The 17,006-nt window shown below is 28.3% G+C and overlaps 1 protein-coding gene across 2 annotated transcripts in view; it reads right to left on the bottom strand.

The window, feature by feature from the left end:
• The window catches only part of Stt3A (catalytic subunit 3A of the oligosaccharyltransferase complex), a 34,020-nt gene that overhangs the window by 961 nt on the left and 16,053 nt on the right, over window positions 1-17,006 (bottom strand). For both annotated transcript variants that reach the window (XM_067266892.1, XM_067266884.1), the window contains exons 5-13: window positions 16,290-16,487; window positions 13,572-13,682; window positions 13,359-13,439; window positions 11,926-12,082; window positions 9,390-9,542; window positions 7,816-7,898; window positions 3,099-3,260; window positions 1,932-2,120; window positions 178-397 (exon numbers count right to left, since the gene is read on the bottom strand). In XM_067266892.1, the coding sequence (XP_067122993.1) occupies window positions 178-397; window positions 1,932-2,120; window positions 3,099-3,260; window positions 7,816-7,898; window positions 9,390-9,542; window positions 11,926-12,082; window positions 13,359-13,439; window positions 13,572-13,682; window positions 16,290-16,487 (1,354 nt within the window). The remainder of the gene's footprint in view (window positions 1-177; window positions 398-1,931; window positions 2,121-3,098; window positions 3,261-7,815; window positions 7,899-9,389; window positions 9,543-11,925; window positions 12,083-13,358; window positions 13,440-13,571; window positions 13,683-16,289; window positions 16,488-17,006) is intronic.

Raw genomic sequence — 17,006 nt, 5'->3', positions numbered from 1 at the left:
GAAAAGTTTTGGCCTGAACAATTTACTAAATTCTATAAAATGAAAATATATTAAAAAATTAATGAATAATAATAATTTCTTCTTAGTTGTAATCTTGTTTGAATATTTTATGACTTTAAACAAGCAGTATATATCTTGTAATATTGTATGAGAAATTTCATCTGTACAGATACATACCATCTGAAGAATAACCAGTCAATCCACCAAATATAACAAGTACATAATTAACATCTAGTTCTTGCATAATTTCATAAGCCTTTTCTTCTGTAGACGCCATTGCTTGTCCTACACGGGAAATGTGGGTATTGTTCCAAGTATTATTGTCCACTAAAATTGTCCTATTGGCCATTGCTGTTATCTGATATCCATAATCCCACCAAGACATAACTTTAGCATCCTGAAATTGGATTAGCATTATAAATTTAATGTAAATTTTTATTTATGAAATATTATACTAATTAAAGTAACATTATAACATCCAATAGTTATCCTAAAAATCAAATTAATTTCAAAGCTGAGAATAGGACTAAAAACAAAGAATATCTGATAATTTTGATAACTTCTTATATAAGTTAATATAGTTTACTGTTATTAAACATAATTCAAGCATAACTGAAATGAAAATATGCAGTATTATGAATTCTGACATCAAATGAAAGAAATTCTAATTAAATCAGTCTCCAACAGATCAACTATTATTTTTCATTGTCATACATCAACTTTATTTAGTTTTTAAACTGTATTCTGAAGAAACAGAGAATATAATAAATTTATGCTAATTATGGAAATATGTAGGCTTTATAATATATAATTACTGTCAGTTGTTCCCAAAGTGGGCACTACCGTCCCTGTGGGTGGTGAACAAATCTAGGTGCTGGAGGCAGGGTACTGAACAATAACCGTAGGAGAGGATAGGGACATTCACGACCTTTCCCTTTCCTCTGTTAAAATGGGTAAGAAACATTTCATTTAGTGGTTTCCGGATATGGAGAGCAATGTATGGTAAAGACACAAATTGTGAGGTTCATAGAAAAGTTTTTATAAGAATATTTTCAAGTCTTTCTCACACAAGAGAGAAATGGGTTAGGGGCATTGGGTATAAGTTTACAGAACCGAGAAGGCAGTAGCTCAAAAATATTTTGGAATCACTGGCCTACATGATATATTATATAGACTTAGGGTGGTCCAACTTTTTAGTTTATTTTTCTGGCCCAAGATATTTGGAGCCAGATAAGTACAATTTTTTTACGAGTATCTAGAAAATAAGATATTCTCTTTGTTATTAATTAAGAATTCAAAGTAACTAGACATGAGAGTGCTGAGCAGCATTTCTAAACACTAGAAATTTTCATACTGGAGTACCTAGATAATTCAAATAATATATGCCTTTCAGCATTTTGTATCCAAAGGCAGGCAGTATTTCCAACTTTTCAAAAATTTGTATTAATTTATGTTTTTTTCTCTTACAATATAATATCCTAAGCAGATAAATATTACTACTGAATATTTAACTAATACTTTGAACTACTTTCAAGTAATTATTTTAGATTTTTAAACTGACATTAACTTACTTATTAACTTATATATATAACTTATAGCAACTTATAATATTAAAAAAACTTATAGCAAAATAAACAACAAGGCTGAAACTTCAATTAAAATTGATAAATATGCCCAACTAATATTTAACATTTATCAATTTTAACAATAACGAGGATTCATCTGATAAGCCTGTTTATCATTTTAAACGTCAAGAAGAATTTAGTTTTATAATTAGTTCCATGAAAAACTAGAATACAATATAATAATATTTACATACAACATACTAAACAATTCATACTATGAAAATGTATAAACTTTTGATTTATAATTAAAATATCATTTCTAAATGCTTTAATGAACATTTTATCTATGAAAAATGTTTGCATTACCTCGGGAGTATTATGTCTAAGCCAATAATACGCTTCTCGAAAATCGTCAAATATTATGCGAGAACCATCGTGACTACGTGCCGATAAAACAATCGACGGCGAAGAATACGCTTCCGACGTAACCCAAGTGCAATGAAAAGTATAAGTGATGAGGTAAACGGTCATAATTGTGATAAATGTCCAAGCAACCTGAAGAAAACAACTTTTAAATTAGACAGATTTATTTTATCAATATATTCTTTCTATGTAAACAATAATATGTTAATTAAATATAATAATCTAGTAATTATATTATAGTAGTTATAATATATACACTTAACTCTCATGTAAAATCAAAATCATATAAATTGAGACTAATTCATTTTCTACCAGTTAATAAAAAATGAAACTTTAGAACCTATCCTTTGTTTCTTAAACAAATGTTAAACTCAAATTTCTTTCTGTGTCATCTCTATTTGTTAATAAAGAAACAATTTTCCTTCTCTTTTTTAGCTGAAAATCTTACATCACTTTTTTACCAATTAGAAAACAAAACTAGGTTTGAATGAATAAGTTTACTGACAATGTGATACGGTCTTGTCTCGATAAAATCTGTCATCAAAGTTTAAGAAGTGTATATACTTATCTTTTACATAATGATATTTTCAGTGTTTAATGGCAAATGGAAAACTGTATCAACTAAATTAATATAGAATTTGCAAACACAATTTACAGACTTAGTATATTCAGTAATAATGTACAGTGACTCAGAATAATTTGATAAGCTTAATTTATTTAAAATTTATAATTTTAACTTAAAATTAGACATTATTTTTTAGGTTATAGATGAAAAGTAAGAATTTAAAAATCTATTGGTAAAATTCTATAATTATTAATCACTAGTTAGTTTTTGTTTTTATAAATTTAAATCATCTTTTAACCATGAATAAACATATCATTTAACACTTAAAAAAAAAATAATGTATCTTCATTACTGATAAATCATTTTTACATACAAAGTTCTTAGAACAAATTGTTAATTTTAAGTTTTTTGCTTAAAAAGTTCAAATATTATAAAAATAATAAAATTAAGATAATAAATAATGAGTTTTGTGTTATAATTATAATTACTTTTGTTAATTGACATCATTGAATTAAAATATTAAAAACTTTTCATTAAAATTTTACCTCATTTCTCATAAAATAGTTGCTTTCAAATCGCTTTGATTTTTTATCTTGCTGTGAAGAATCTAATTGTTTAGCATAGGTAGTTAACATTGACGAGACTCCAATACCAGATAATATACACATTACTGGTGCTAGTACCAACATTAATCGTACCATTACTCCCTATAAACAGAAAAATATATATATATTTAAAAAGTAATCGGAAACTATTCTTATGAAATATTTTTATCCTCCTTTGTATTAATAGCTTTTGTATAGAGTTTAAAAAATTAACAGATTTAAAAGTTATTTAAAATCCAAAATCATCACACACACTTTTTAATCATTTGAAATAGTAAAGAATACTGAATCAGTAAATAAATTCTGGAAAAAATTTAAAAAGTATAAACTACAAACATTTCATTTGCTAAAGCTGCAATGATTTATTTGCTTCTAACACAAGAATCAAGCAATACTAATCTTATTATATAATCATGATGGGTTGATAATGATAATAATAATAATAAGTGCAGAGTCCAAACGGTTAGAAGTTGAAAGTTGAAATTTGGTACACAGTTAGGGTATGTCACGAGAACGTACACTAAGAAGAGATTTTTTGAAATTCCCCCTGCAGGGGAAGGGACAGGATTAAGGCTTACCGTGAAGAACTCGGCTTCTATTATACTATTTTAGATGTGGTTTTTTGCATTTTTGATTGTGTTTTAATAGGGTATGCCTTGGGAATGCACATTAAGAAGAGATTTTTTGAAATTCCCACTGCGGGGGGAGAGAGGGAGTTAAGGATTACCCCAAAGAACTCAGTTTCTACTGTACTACTTTAGATGGCTTTTTTGCATTTATGCAGGAAATCAAACATATTTTTACACCCTTCCAAAAATTCTCAACGATATTTAGTGTTCCATCGTATATAAAATTGACATGGAGAGCACATGCACATAAGTTTGCTCTATTTGAACTCATTGTCTTAATGTTCAAATTTATATTTATGAATGATTTGGAAGAGCCAGCTTATTTTTCAAATTTAGTAAACCTGAAGAAGAACCCAGAAAGAGTTACAAAAACATTTATTATTCATCACTTAGTGGTTGCAGTGAGTCTTAATTATTGTTGTTCCAGTAGGGTAAGCAGATATCTAAAATTTTCTAATTAGTCTCGGAACAGGGGGGACCTAATTCTTGCACTGGGTGAAAACGGATAAGATCAGCTATAATCTAACAATCTTAATCTTCGCTATTGTTACTTTTTGTCTGAGCAACGCCAGATTCATCTGCTAGTAATAATATAAAACTGGCTTTAAATATAAAAACATTTATTTAAGAAATTAATGGGATCAGTAATTTCAATGATAATTATTCTGAAGATATACCAAGTGAATGAGATTAACAGAAAATAATATCAATAACGCATGAAGAATAATGTCATTTTTTAGTATAAAATAATTTAAATACAAGAACAAACAGTTTTAATTAATGCATTAACATTAGAAAATATGCATCCAATATGTAAAATTAAATATTGAATGCAATTTTTCAGTTTAACTGCAAACCAGAAAGTTCATAAATGCATTTATAAATGACAACTTTGTTTCTATATTTAAGTTTTCTTATTGTTAATTTATAATGTTAATGATTGAGAGAAAAATTTCATTTAGTATTAATTTAAATTTTTTAAACACCCATCTTAATAAAAATAAACTCAGAGAAAATTATTTATTAAAATCTCTTTGAACTTAGCAATTTGTATTTCCATAAATTAGCATTAAAACAACATTTTAAATAGTTTTAATTGTACAATTTTCTTTACCAAAAAAAAACCAGTTTATTATTTACGACATTTTATTGGCTTGAAATTGTAAAATTTACAACTCATTTTCAAAGTATAGAATTTTAAAAAATTACCGTATATTTCCGCAGATAAGACGAGGTATAAATTTTCGTCAAAGTTTTATAGTTTTAGCATATATCTGTCCTATAAGACGACCCCCAAACTATCAACAGCCTGTGAATTTAGTTTAGATCGGAGATCATCATCTGGATAATAATACTGTATAGCGTATATGGAATTATGTCCTATTAATAATTTTTCGAACAAACAAATTTTATTTTCTGCCTTGCTATTGTTGCAAATGTTTGTACTGATTCGAGCATTCGGGTAATGACCTCGACTATTCACAAAAACGTCGTATGGGTTATTCTATTTTGAGGACATGCCCTACTCTCTACTAGTAAATAATTACAGTTTGAAATTTATATAAATTAAAACCATTATAAAAAACGGACAATCTAATTTTTTTGTATCTGTCCTACACGACAACCCTGGATTTTGGGGGCCTTTTTTTATGATTCGACTATCGTCTTATCTGCAGAAATATACGGTAAATATCAATTTACATATCCTTCAATCCTAAAATTAAGGTAAAAATATTTTCCTGAACTTTTCCTTCTCTATTCTCAGTTTGATCACAATAATAAAAATCTAACAGCCTGTTTCTGAATTATTATGTCTTAAGCCAAAACTAATCATCTTATTTTGGAAACTAATTCTGGTTAAGACATACAATAACTAAAAATCTGTTCATATAGATTCAAATAATTCTTTATAATCTAGATTTAATTTTATGAAAACAATAAATTTTAGTAATGAATTTATTGATATACTATATAGTTTAAATTTTGATTATATTTAAAAATATGTCATCAGTAATGCATAAACTAAAATTTAATATGGAAAATGAAACTGTTGAGGTATATAAAATAGTGAATGAAGTCAATATAATAATTTGAAAATAACTTGAAATGTTTTTAAAAAAAAAAAACAGTGATATTTGTAAATAAAAGCACTGTAAAAGTCAATGAAATTTTTTTAGATTATTATTTCTCTTATACTGAATAACTCACAATGTAGAGTTTGGCATTAACATCCAGTGCCGTCTTTAGAACGTAAGGGCCCCGGGCCAGGATCAAGATGGGGCCCTTTTAAGGAAACAGAAACAGTAGTATATTACAGTATATTATTCCGCAGGAAGAAAGTACTGTATTCGGCCGAGGTGTGGTGAATAAGAAGTATCAAAAATTTTTTAAATTTTGTTACTCTAAGAATAACGAAAATTATTATTTTAAAAATTAAGTTAATCATTGAGTTTTTAATTTTAATCAAACTTCAGTTAACCTATTTTTTATTTGTAACTTTATTACTTTCGGACTAGGTAGTCCCCTATGGCCTGGGGGCCCTGCCCTAAACATGGCACTGTTAACATCTTGTTTCAGAAATTACAAAGTCAAGAGGTATCTAAGAGATCCATTTTCTAACTACATAACATTGATAGCACAAATAATTTCTACATTATTTTAAGTATTACATACATATACAGTAGAATCTGTTTATTTTGTAATCACAGACATTTGTGAAATCTGGAAGTTAAAAACCTAGAAATTTCTGAATTTGTTCACTCCAGTTATAAACAACTTAATCAACAACATTCCAAACCCGGGAAATTATTGACCCTCGAATGGCAACGATTGTCCCCTAACTATCAACAAACCGTTATTCCTTCGGAGCAGGTAGATCATCTTGCACGATGGTTTATAGTTAGCGTCCGAACTAGTCGTTTATTTAATATCCCGGGAACACCTATGGCCCTAATAGTGATTCGTTTTCGATCACGTGACAAGTTTTCCCATCCAAAACTTATAAAAGACGCTTCCTTCCCCCCTAAGGGGCTCCTTCGTCGCGCTTTTACGACGTGCACTACGCCATCCGCCGGACTCTCAAAAGTTTCTAAGTTCTTTAAGTGCCATTGCCCTGTCTACGAATTCAAAAGCTCTACGTGCCATCGGCCCATTAACTGACTCTCCATCAGCCAACTTTATCGTCCCTTCTGAGTGAATATCAACCTACCGGGACTTTCACCGGACTCTGTCTATTACGGACTCGTTAAGAGGTATGAGCATATATTTGTAAACTCTCTCTCTCCGGACCCCCTTTTGTTTATGAGGGTAGACGTGTAGACGTGTAGTTTTGTTCGTTTCGAGTTTAATAAATCTTGTTTTGTTATAAAATGGTGTCTTTCTTGACTGTCGGCTTCGCCTTATCGTCGGCCCCAATCCTCCTCCTCCTCCACTCGCGTAACGCGTAACGCGCCGTCTACGTAACAGCCATCCTAGACCCGAGAGTCGCCGGAAAACGAGGTACGACAAACTCTTACCTCCCCGGGATCTCACACATTGGTGACAATCGAGTGGGTTTCCGACTTATTCGGCACCCCCCCCCGATTTCACACATTGTTATCAATGTTTTAATGTTAACATCTGATATTTATGTTGTTATCACTAATTGTAGTCTTATTTGCTTACTCTCATTTAATGTTATCAGCCAATTACTGTTATCAATACAAATCTCAAAGTGATTACAATAAGTATATTCTACTGTATATGTTTTCTGTAAAGTTTTATTTCTACGTCAACAAAAAAATATTTTAAAAAATTTATCGCCGAGCTTTCCAAAAATGTATTGCATACGAAGACATAATATTTATATAAATGTAGCACAATTAATGTTACCAATTTGCTAATTTGTTAAAATATGTAATAGGTTTTATATAAATCAATTTCATGATTATAGCATGTTTATTGAATTGTAAATGTTCAATTAAACAAAAAATGATGTTTAATATAAATTATGATAATTTTATAATAAAAGATTTGAGATAAATACTTACAGCAAAATAAATGCTTGTGACTCCATACAAAATGATAAAAATATTGGCATCAGTTAATTTTGCAAAGCAAAAGTAGAGACCAACTGCAATGATAAATTTTCTTTTAAAATTACATTTATACTAAATATTTAAGTTCAAAATTGTGAATTGTCAGATATAAAAAAAAAGTGATTTTTTTTGTTACATATTTAATAATAAAAAAGCATATGAAATGCCAAAATGCATTTTCTTTGATAAAAAAAATTGTATAATAATTAACTAAAATAATATTCTTAAAAAACAGCCCATGAATAACATGGAAATTTGGTACGATTTGACAATCAGATGCAATTAACATTTGAAAAGTTTATTTAATTTCTAAAATTTCAAACTGTTTATAGTGTTTATTATTATTGTAAGGAGTCAAAATTTGCAATTAAAAAGGATGCAATTTGAAAAATTTATAGACGTATAAATTCCGACTGTCATCCCCTGCTTTGCTGTCTGTCCTTCCTTAATCTTGAGAAAGGAATCAGACCAGATGTGGAAAGCTTAGGGCAAGAAATGCAGATTAACTATATATGGCCTTCCAATTTGTACTGCAAGTCACATTATTTCAATTCAAAACTTTTCCCATAAACAGAGTTAGATACATACATAGCCAGCATGACGTATGATGTTCAGAAGCAAAACACTACTAAACTTCAAGCAGACAAATTCTATGTGCTACCCATTGCAGTAAAGACATAATGGTACATCTATTTCATGCTTTAACCCCAAATAAAAAATAGATTTTCATCAAATTAACAAAAAAATTTATCTTGAATTTTGCCAATTATGAAATTTAGAACAAAAGTTAAATTTTTAGGGTAATTTGCCTAATATCTGTTTTTATTTTAAAAGTGATATCAATTATCCCTACACAAAATATATTTGAATTATTTATAAAATGAAGCACTCAAAGAACAAAACATTTATACATTGTAAATAACAATTGATCTCATTCTCAACTGTTTGATCAGAATCAAAAATTATTATTTAATTTCCAGAAAATTATAATAATAGATTAAAACAGTTTTGAACATCATTCAAAATTATATCCTCAATACAATAATGGTTTAAAGTTTATAAAATAATTATTAGAAATAAATGAAATCAAATTACATTTTAACATATTAAAAATAAAAATTAAAAACCACTACTTATTATAAATATCATCTGCATAATACATATGAACAGTATATTAGTTATTCAAATGAATTCAAATAAAATCTATGAAGACAGCAGATGAAGGAATGAAAGATATAATACAATTGAAAATTAATACTTTTAGCAAACAAATCAAAAATTACGTAAGTCTGAACAACTCCAATATATAGGAAAAACCAATACCCAATCAGTAATTGAATAATTTATTTTTAATATAGAAAGAGTTAAAATAAAATAAAGCTTGAAAAATTACATGACAATAATCAAATCCATTAAAATAAGTTCTAAAATAATTAGAATGTAAACACATGTATCTTAATATATACAAGTTAAATTCTCGCATTAGCATAATACATAATAGGTTAAAAGACAACTTTTTAACTCACCTGGAAACATAAAGACCAAAAGCTGCAAATCAAAATAAAATGAAGACCATGAAGTTGGTTGATGTTCTGATACAGAAGCAATGATTGGAATGTTATTTTTTGCATAAGATGGATCCAGAAGAGAATAAAAACGGCCAGTCCACGGTGAGATTTCTCAATCATTAAAGATAACAATTAGATGATACAAATTTATTTGTTTTATACAAATCATTTATCAAAAAATTGATACAAAAGAAGTATATCTGAATAAACAAACTGTTCCAAAACATTCTTAATTTCTGAAAACAACTTTCTCTTAAGAGATTAAATTAATCTTTAATCTATATATATAATTGAGATGGGGTGATGATGATAAGTGCAGAGCCCAAACAGTTAGGAGTTGAAATTTGGTATACAGTTAGGGTGCGCCACAAGATTACACACTAAGAAGGGATTTTTGGTAATTCCCTCCTCGCAGGGGGAGGGAAAGAATGAAGGCTTATCCCAAAGAAATCAACTTCTACTGTACTATTTTAGATGCAATTTTTTGTTTTTAACTGTGTTTTAGTAGGGCACCACATTGTAAGCTCACCAACTTTTAGGGGCAATAAGTTAATTGTGCGTCAGGAAAACCTAGGGGCAAATTGTATGTGGTGGAGGTGGCAGGAGACAAAGATGACAAGTGTCTTACACAAAAATTTTGTCATAAAGTTAACTTACACTAGGAACAAAACAGTCTGCTTTCGAGCCGGCGTTGATTTTGACGATCGTCATCTTGTGGCAGGTCGTCCTTCAGTCAAGGTTGGTGCTGCAGCCCCAGGGCAGGCATAGATGGTGGGATGATCTTCTGGGTCACAAGATCTCAAGTCCAGAGGGGTCAGCACTTTGGAACAGTTCAGAGGGGATGCACTAAAATCTTGAGGAGAACCGATGCTTGACCTTGAGACTTGGGGGTTTTATAGAATTTTCCCCCCACATATTATCCTTTTTATTGGTCCTGTTCGCACTCTCCCTTACCCCGATTGGTCATTCTTTTGTCTCTAGGTGAAACCCGAGACCAATCTGGGTCGAGAGCTTTTGAAGTCCATTCTCATATTTTACTCCGTTATGACCCATTTCTCTGACGTCTTTGAACCTAAATGGTCTACCAGATGTTCTTGTGGCCATTTACCCCCTAACGGGTTCAGGCTTACATAACTTAACAGATGTCCCTTTTCTTGATTGTTTAGACCCAACACTTGTTTGTGAGCACCTTGACAAAGCTCCCTCTATGTCAGTTGACATTCCCCTCTGTCGTTTATCATTGTGTCACGTTTGTTTTAAAATAAGTAAGAAAGTTTCCTTCCTGTCTGGTCTACATCACCAACATGTGTTCCTGACCCGATTTGACCTCCAAAACTTCCCAACTTAGGAACTTTATAGTTATTTGTAATTTTGACTCGATTTTAGGGATTTCACAACATTTAGTAGTGTACCACGTGGGGATGAAAAAAGTGTATTCCTTAATAATGGAAGTGTTAACAATGAAAGTGTTAAAAGAAAGCGGCATGCAAGATTTAAAGGCACAGATACGGTTTTTTGCAGAAAATCGAACATATTTTTAGACCCATCTAAAAATTCTCTAATTAGTCTGGAAACAGGTGGACCTAATTCTTGCATTATGTGAAAATGGGTAAGATTGGCTATAATGTAAATAATATTAATCTTTGCTATCATTACTTTTTGCCCGAGCAACGCCAGGCTTATCTGCTAGTTAGTTAATATTTTCTATCTGCTGCTATTGAAAATAATGTATTATTTTCTTTTGTCTGGTTCTGTAAGGTACAATAATTTTATTTTCATATAAAAATTCTTTTAGAAGAAACTGAGATACAATGTAAAATTCACTCATGAATAGGATAAAAATTTTATTTATAATACTTATATTTCTAACTAATTTAAAATAGAATTATTATAAAAAGAAGTATGAGTATTATGAAATACAAAATAAATTGTTTTGTGTATTGAAATAGTTATATAAATGAATTTAAGAGTAAAATATTTTCTTCTAAACTATGTTTTTTAAATAATTACATAATGTAATAATAAATAAATCTGAATTTATATTTGCATGTATAACATTTTTTTCTTTTTAAGCAATATTTAGCAGAAATCAAGCAGAAATCCTTAATTCAGCCATTCCCAATCTTTTTCAATCCACATACTCCTTTCATAAAAATGGAAATTTCATTTTCCTTAAACATCCATTAATTGAAAAATCAAAGAATGATGTCCAATGTTTTCAATGGTTGCTTTATAAACATTGTTTTAATTATTAATTTGCAATTTAAAATACTATGGAAGTTAATTTAGTAATACAGACTTGAAGTTAGTTGATTAAATTGAAAATATTAAGGATTCAAAATTACAATTGGCAATAATAACAGATTTTTTTCGCATCTCTCTGAAAATGTTTTGTGTATCCCAGAAATAGGTTGGGAAATTGCTATCAGATTAGAGCCAAGAAAAATTAATAATTTAAAAATAACAAATAAATAAAATATAAATTTAAGGATACTTCCTGTGATTGTTAAAACAGCACCAACAACACAAGATAATCCACCAATTAATATAACAACAGTCTTGAAGAGTACTTCAAAATGTTCTTTTGGCAAACGTGCTCGAACATAATCAACAAAAGCATGTAATTGACATAAGCCGAAAACACCTAAAGCCTGTAAAAGTTTAAGTAATAAATATTACATATTCATAATATATTCTATATATTTCTATATTTGGACTTTTTAATCAAAGTGTTTTTTCTTTCTATCAATTCACAAAATGTAATCAAATCTAATTAACAATTTCAATATGATTTGGTTCAGATTAATTCTTAGATTTTTCTAAACAAATTGCATATGCAATGATCTATTCCTAGAAACGTATCGGTTAATTAATCTAAAGATAATGAATTAAAATTATACATAACCAAGCCCAAATTATTCTAAGGATGAAATGATAAGGTCAAACTATCAGGCTAAAACATGGCTAGTTAATGTTATTATTCAAATAAACAATACCGTTACACAGCGAAAAAAATATTTGCATCTGTGTATTGCAATGTTTTCAGTGTGATAGTTCTTGCAGTTATAAATCATATTATAATTTATATTATCTTCTTATTTCTAGGCTAAAATATTAATAAAGTCTATATCTCTATTTAACATAATTAATAAGCAAAGAATAAAATATTTTTCAAATATGAAAGTTCTTATTGAAAAAATGATTGGTCAATTTTTAAAAGAATCTTATTGAATAAAGAAAATTTTCCAATTGACAAGGTATAAACGACACTAACAGATTTTCATTAAATATTTTCAGTTAAAGATTATCTACAGTTTTTTTTTGGTCAATTAAATATATGTATCATATTACAGTAAAACAAAAAATGAAACTTTAAATAGAAGGAATCAAAACTGAAAAATATTAAGTTATATCTATTGACATCAAAAAATGTAATTATTTTAAATAAGTTAAAAAGTTTTTAAACTGTTTAAAACCTGAAGTTTTATATGTTAAAATCCTACAGAATTTGGTAGTAATTATGCACTCATTTCAAATTTTTGTCTGAATAGATTCAAATATAATTTTAGATTGATCACATGTTGATTAATAATTAATACTTATTGGTAAGATTGCTCAAATTTAAGAACTGGATAATTTTACACTTTGTGGCAGCTGTAATTCAAATTCGAATTTAAACACAGCATATATGAAATATCTACACTTATTATTAATCCAAAAGCATTAAAATATATTTAACACTTAAAGGTAACGAAATTTTCCTTATTAAATTATATGTAAAATTAATAGTCATTAGAAGTAATTTTTGTATAATGTATTCAATAGCATAATTTTTTATATGAAAACAATATTTAATTTAAAAAACAGAGTATAAACCTTTTAAAAATATATTATGCGAATTAAAAATCAGTTTAGCCATATACTTACAGCCATATGCTCACTTGATTGAACAGGTTGAAAACCAACAAATGATATTTGCATTGAAAGTAAAGTTCCCAAACAATAAACCTGAAAATTATAATAATTTTAGTTATAATAAATTTTAACAAAATTACTGGATATTTTAAATAAATAAAATCTAATAAAATTAATAACTAATTAATTATATCTTAGATACAAAAACATTTAAGATTTACTCACAGTACTGTATGCAACATAAATGCGATGGGAAAAACGTCCAGTTACCATTAAAGCTAACACGTGAAGAGGAATTAAGTTTATCAAAAATACATAGCCTCCCCATGAAGAAACCTAGAAATAAAATAAAAAATAAAATAAATAAAAATTAATACATAGGCCTAATCAAAGAATTCTATTCTAAAATTGTTACTTAGTATTGAAAATTTTTTAAATACATTTGATGTATCAAAAATTTGCATTTCATATATGATTCTAATTAATAAACATGTTAAGATTATTTCATTTCCTTGATATTTCTTTCTCTCTGTCTGTAAATATATTACAGAATGGGGTGCTTATGTCCATGTTCAAGTATGGATGAAAGGTTAACTTTTATAGCATAAGAGCTATTTGGCCAGCTACACCGTAATGTTCAAATATTATTAAATACTACATGTATAAATGTAGTATTTAATAAAACAAATATGATTTTATGTTAATAAATCAATAAATATATAAATAATTCTTTAAAAAATGTATTCTTTACATATTAACAATATTCTAAATTATTAGTTGAGTACAAGCCAAATTCAAATTAACAAACACTAAAATTATCGTATTCTAATTAAATTTGATTAATAATTAGACAATTTTGGTAACAGATCACTATGTTATTCACTATTATTTATTTTAATTAACTCATAAATAATTGAAAAAAAGCATAAATCTAAGCTGGCTTCAAACCTGTAACTTTTGCAACTAGGATATGTTAAGAGTTGTTTTCCAAACTATATTAAGTTCAACAGCAGCACCTGCAGACTATAAAAAAGTGGGCAGAAGCTATATAAATGAGCATCGTACATTATGCAAGAAGCTTCAAACTCTATGATTCAAGGTTCAGATCAGCACTCCCACAAGATGGTGCTAGTTGCATTGAGGACTAACTTGGCCTTGAAAACAAGGAATGTTGTGTTTGTCAACATATGATGAACAAATAACTACATAAAAATAGTTGCATGGAACAATGAACATATATCATTTATTATTTTCTTTTATATTTGCAGAATAGGCTAGAAGTCATGAATTTTCTGTTGTTTGTTGATAATGAAATAAAATTTTACTTATTTATATAAATTTCTCTTGCTTTATTACTTTAAAAGTTAAGTTAAGATTATTATAAAATTATTAAATATAATTTCTATATTATCAAAATAAAAATGTTTTTGTGGCCGTCGGCCATATTGTTATATGTATTTTAGTTATATTTTTTTATTTATCTTTATATTTGATTCTTCCGTTTTGTCATAACGTCTTTCTAGGAGCTTCTGTCTTAAATCTCATTGCCTTAAGGAGGGATTACCCCTTCTCAGAACTCTTGGTAGAACAAAGGGTAGGGGAATTATCGTTTCTCTGAATTTTTGGGGGAAACAAAAAAAAAGCAAGGACCGGAGGCAAAACTGCCAATGGAAGAATCATTCTTGGTCAAGATCTCAGAGTGGATGACAGGAAGGCATGTGGAAGGCAGTGCTCTGAACCAGAAAAAGGGACAAAGGGGACTGCAAAGCCAAGGAAAACCATAGAGGTTGAAAAGAATAGAAAGAGACAGGTCGTAAAGACAATGAGTACGAGTGGTGATCTACGAGGCACCATTTTTTTTGTTTCAAAGGAGGGAGGCATCCAAAAGCATGATATTGAAGAGACACTTTCCACATCGGTACCTACCACTTAAGAAGACCCGGGTATTTTCTATCTTCCTCTGTCTATCTGACACATTTTCCTAAGTCTCTGTTTCTTCCTTTTCTTTTTTCTTAGGTTTAAGATAGGTATAAGCTTAGTTGTAAGTCGGTTTGGTTAATACTGTATGTATACGCGCGTGTTATCTATATGCTTATGAGAGGACCATACCGTTTTGTTAATTAGTAATATTAATATCTGTACTAAAAGAACCGGTTCAAAGAGAAATAAAGGATATTTTATTTGTACATTTGTTTTATGTATTCCTCTTAATAACGTTTGTTCACAGGCATTACTATCTCTCAGTACAAACAACCACAACTTTATTATAAATGTTTTTAAAACTTTTAAAAAGATTTTAAACACTTTTTCATTTTTATATTTCTTCTTTTATAAAAACAATTATTCATTGCAAAATATTTTTCTCTTGTATCAGAAAACAACAAAACATTTAATTGATAAATAAGTTAAATTTTAAAGCAAGTTAATATTGAATTATCACCAATGAATCATTGATTAAAAAAAATATAATTTAGTAGCATGTTAAAAGTATTATGTTTAACTTTTCCATTTTGTTCACCTTTAACAGTAGCCATTTCAATGAAATTTTTACATTGAAACTAGAGTAACTGGGAAGAATTTTTTAATGCTAAAACTAAAGCTATCTACATTACAAAATACTATTAGTTGAGCTTCAGCTTTGTTTGCTCATTCATTTTTCTCATAAAAATGTTTTAATAACAAAATATAACTATCTGATTTCAAATGAAGATAAACATTTCACTTAATCCATCTTGCTTTTAAAATCTACATTTATATTTTCAAATATAATAATAAAGATTAATTTTCTTCACATTAAAAGTAATAAGTATTTCAAATAAAATTTTTGTAATTTATAAACAGTAGGTTTCTACCTGAATATTACATAAAAATAAATTTTTCTATTTGCTAATTAGATTAGAATAAAATAATTTTTAAACAATTTAATAATGCATGTATACTTACCATATAGAAATATGCTAAAGCACACATTGTGGCCCAATACATGGCACCAGTTTTAACTGCTTTAATCCACATGTAGTATGTTAGCAGCATACAAAATATAGCAATACCTTCATTATCATAAGATCCAGCTACAGATCTTGAAATGTAGCCTGGTACAATTGATATCATTGCACCTGCAACTAATCCTGATCCAGCATCCTTTAAAAATTAAAAATAAATATTATCAATTATGATAACTGATACCAATAATATAAATTCAATTATTAATTACATATATTTTACATTCATTAAATTTGTATAAAAAATAATATCACATTTTGATTTATGTTATGATAAATTTTCAGTTTAAAAATTTAGAAAGCCTGAAAATTTACTACATATAAAATTTTAACTCAGCACCCCAAGGCTCTTTTTATATGAATGAGTGGCAACTGTTTTCTGTAACGTATCTTCATTTTCTGTAGCAGAGTACCATTCATCTTCTACAGAAGTAGAATACTTCCATTATCATAAGTGTCTCACTCAATGACTGGTATTTTCCATTTTTTTTTTTTTTTGCACTGTCATGTCATCAACATTATGACTGCCCTCAGTTCAGGTTGTACCAAATAGTTTTAATGTCTGAGGCAATACCTGTGCCTAATACCTGGCACCTGATTCAATGCTAATTACAAAAAAATTCTATGGGTTTTTAAATTTACAGGCTCATTTTGACAC

The sequence above is a fragment of the Centruroides vittatus genome, unplaced genomic scaffold, assembly GCF_030686945.1.
Source record: "Centruroides vittatus isolate TY-2023 unplaced genomic scaffold, ASM3068694v2 contig_1057, whole genome shotgun sequence".
NCBI classification, from domain to species: Eukaryota; Metazoa; Arthropoda; class Arachnida; order Scorpiones; family Buthidae; genus Centruroides; species Centruroides vittatus.
Note: the sequence above shows the minus strand (reverse complement) of the source record. Positions and strands in the feature narration are given on the sequence as shown.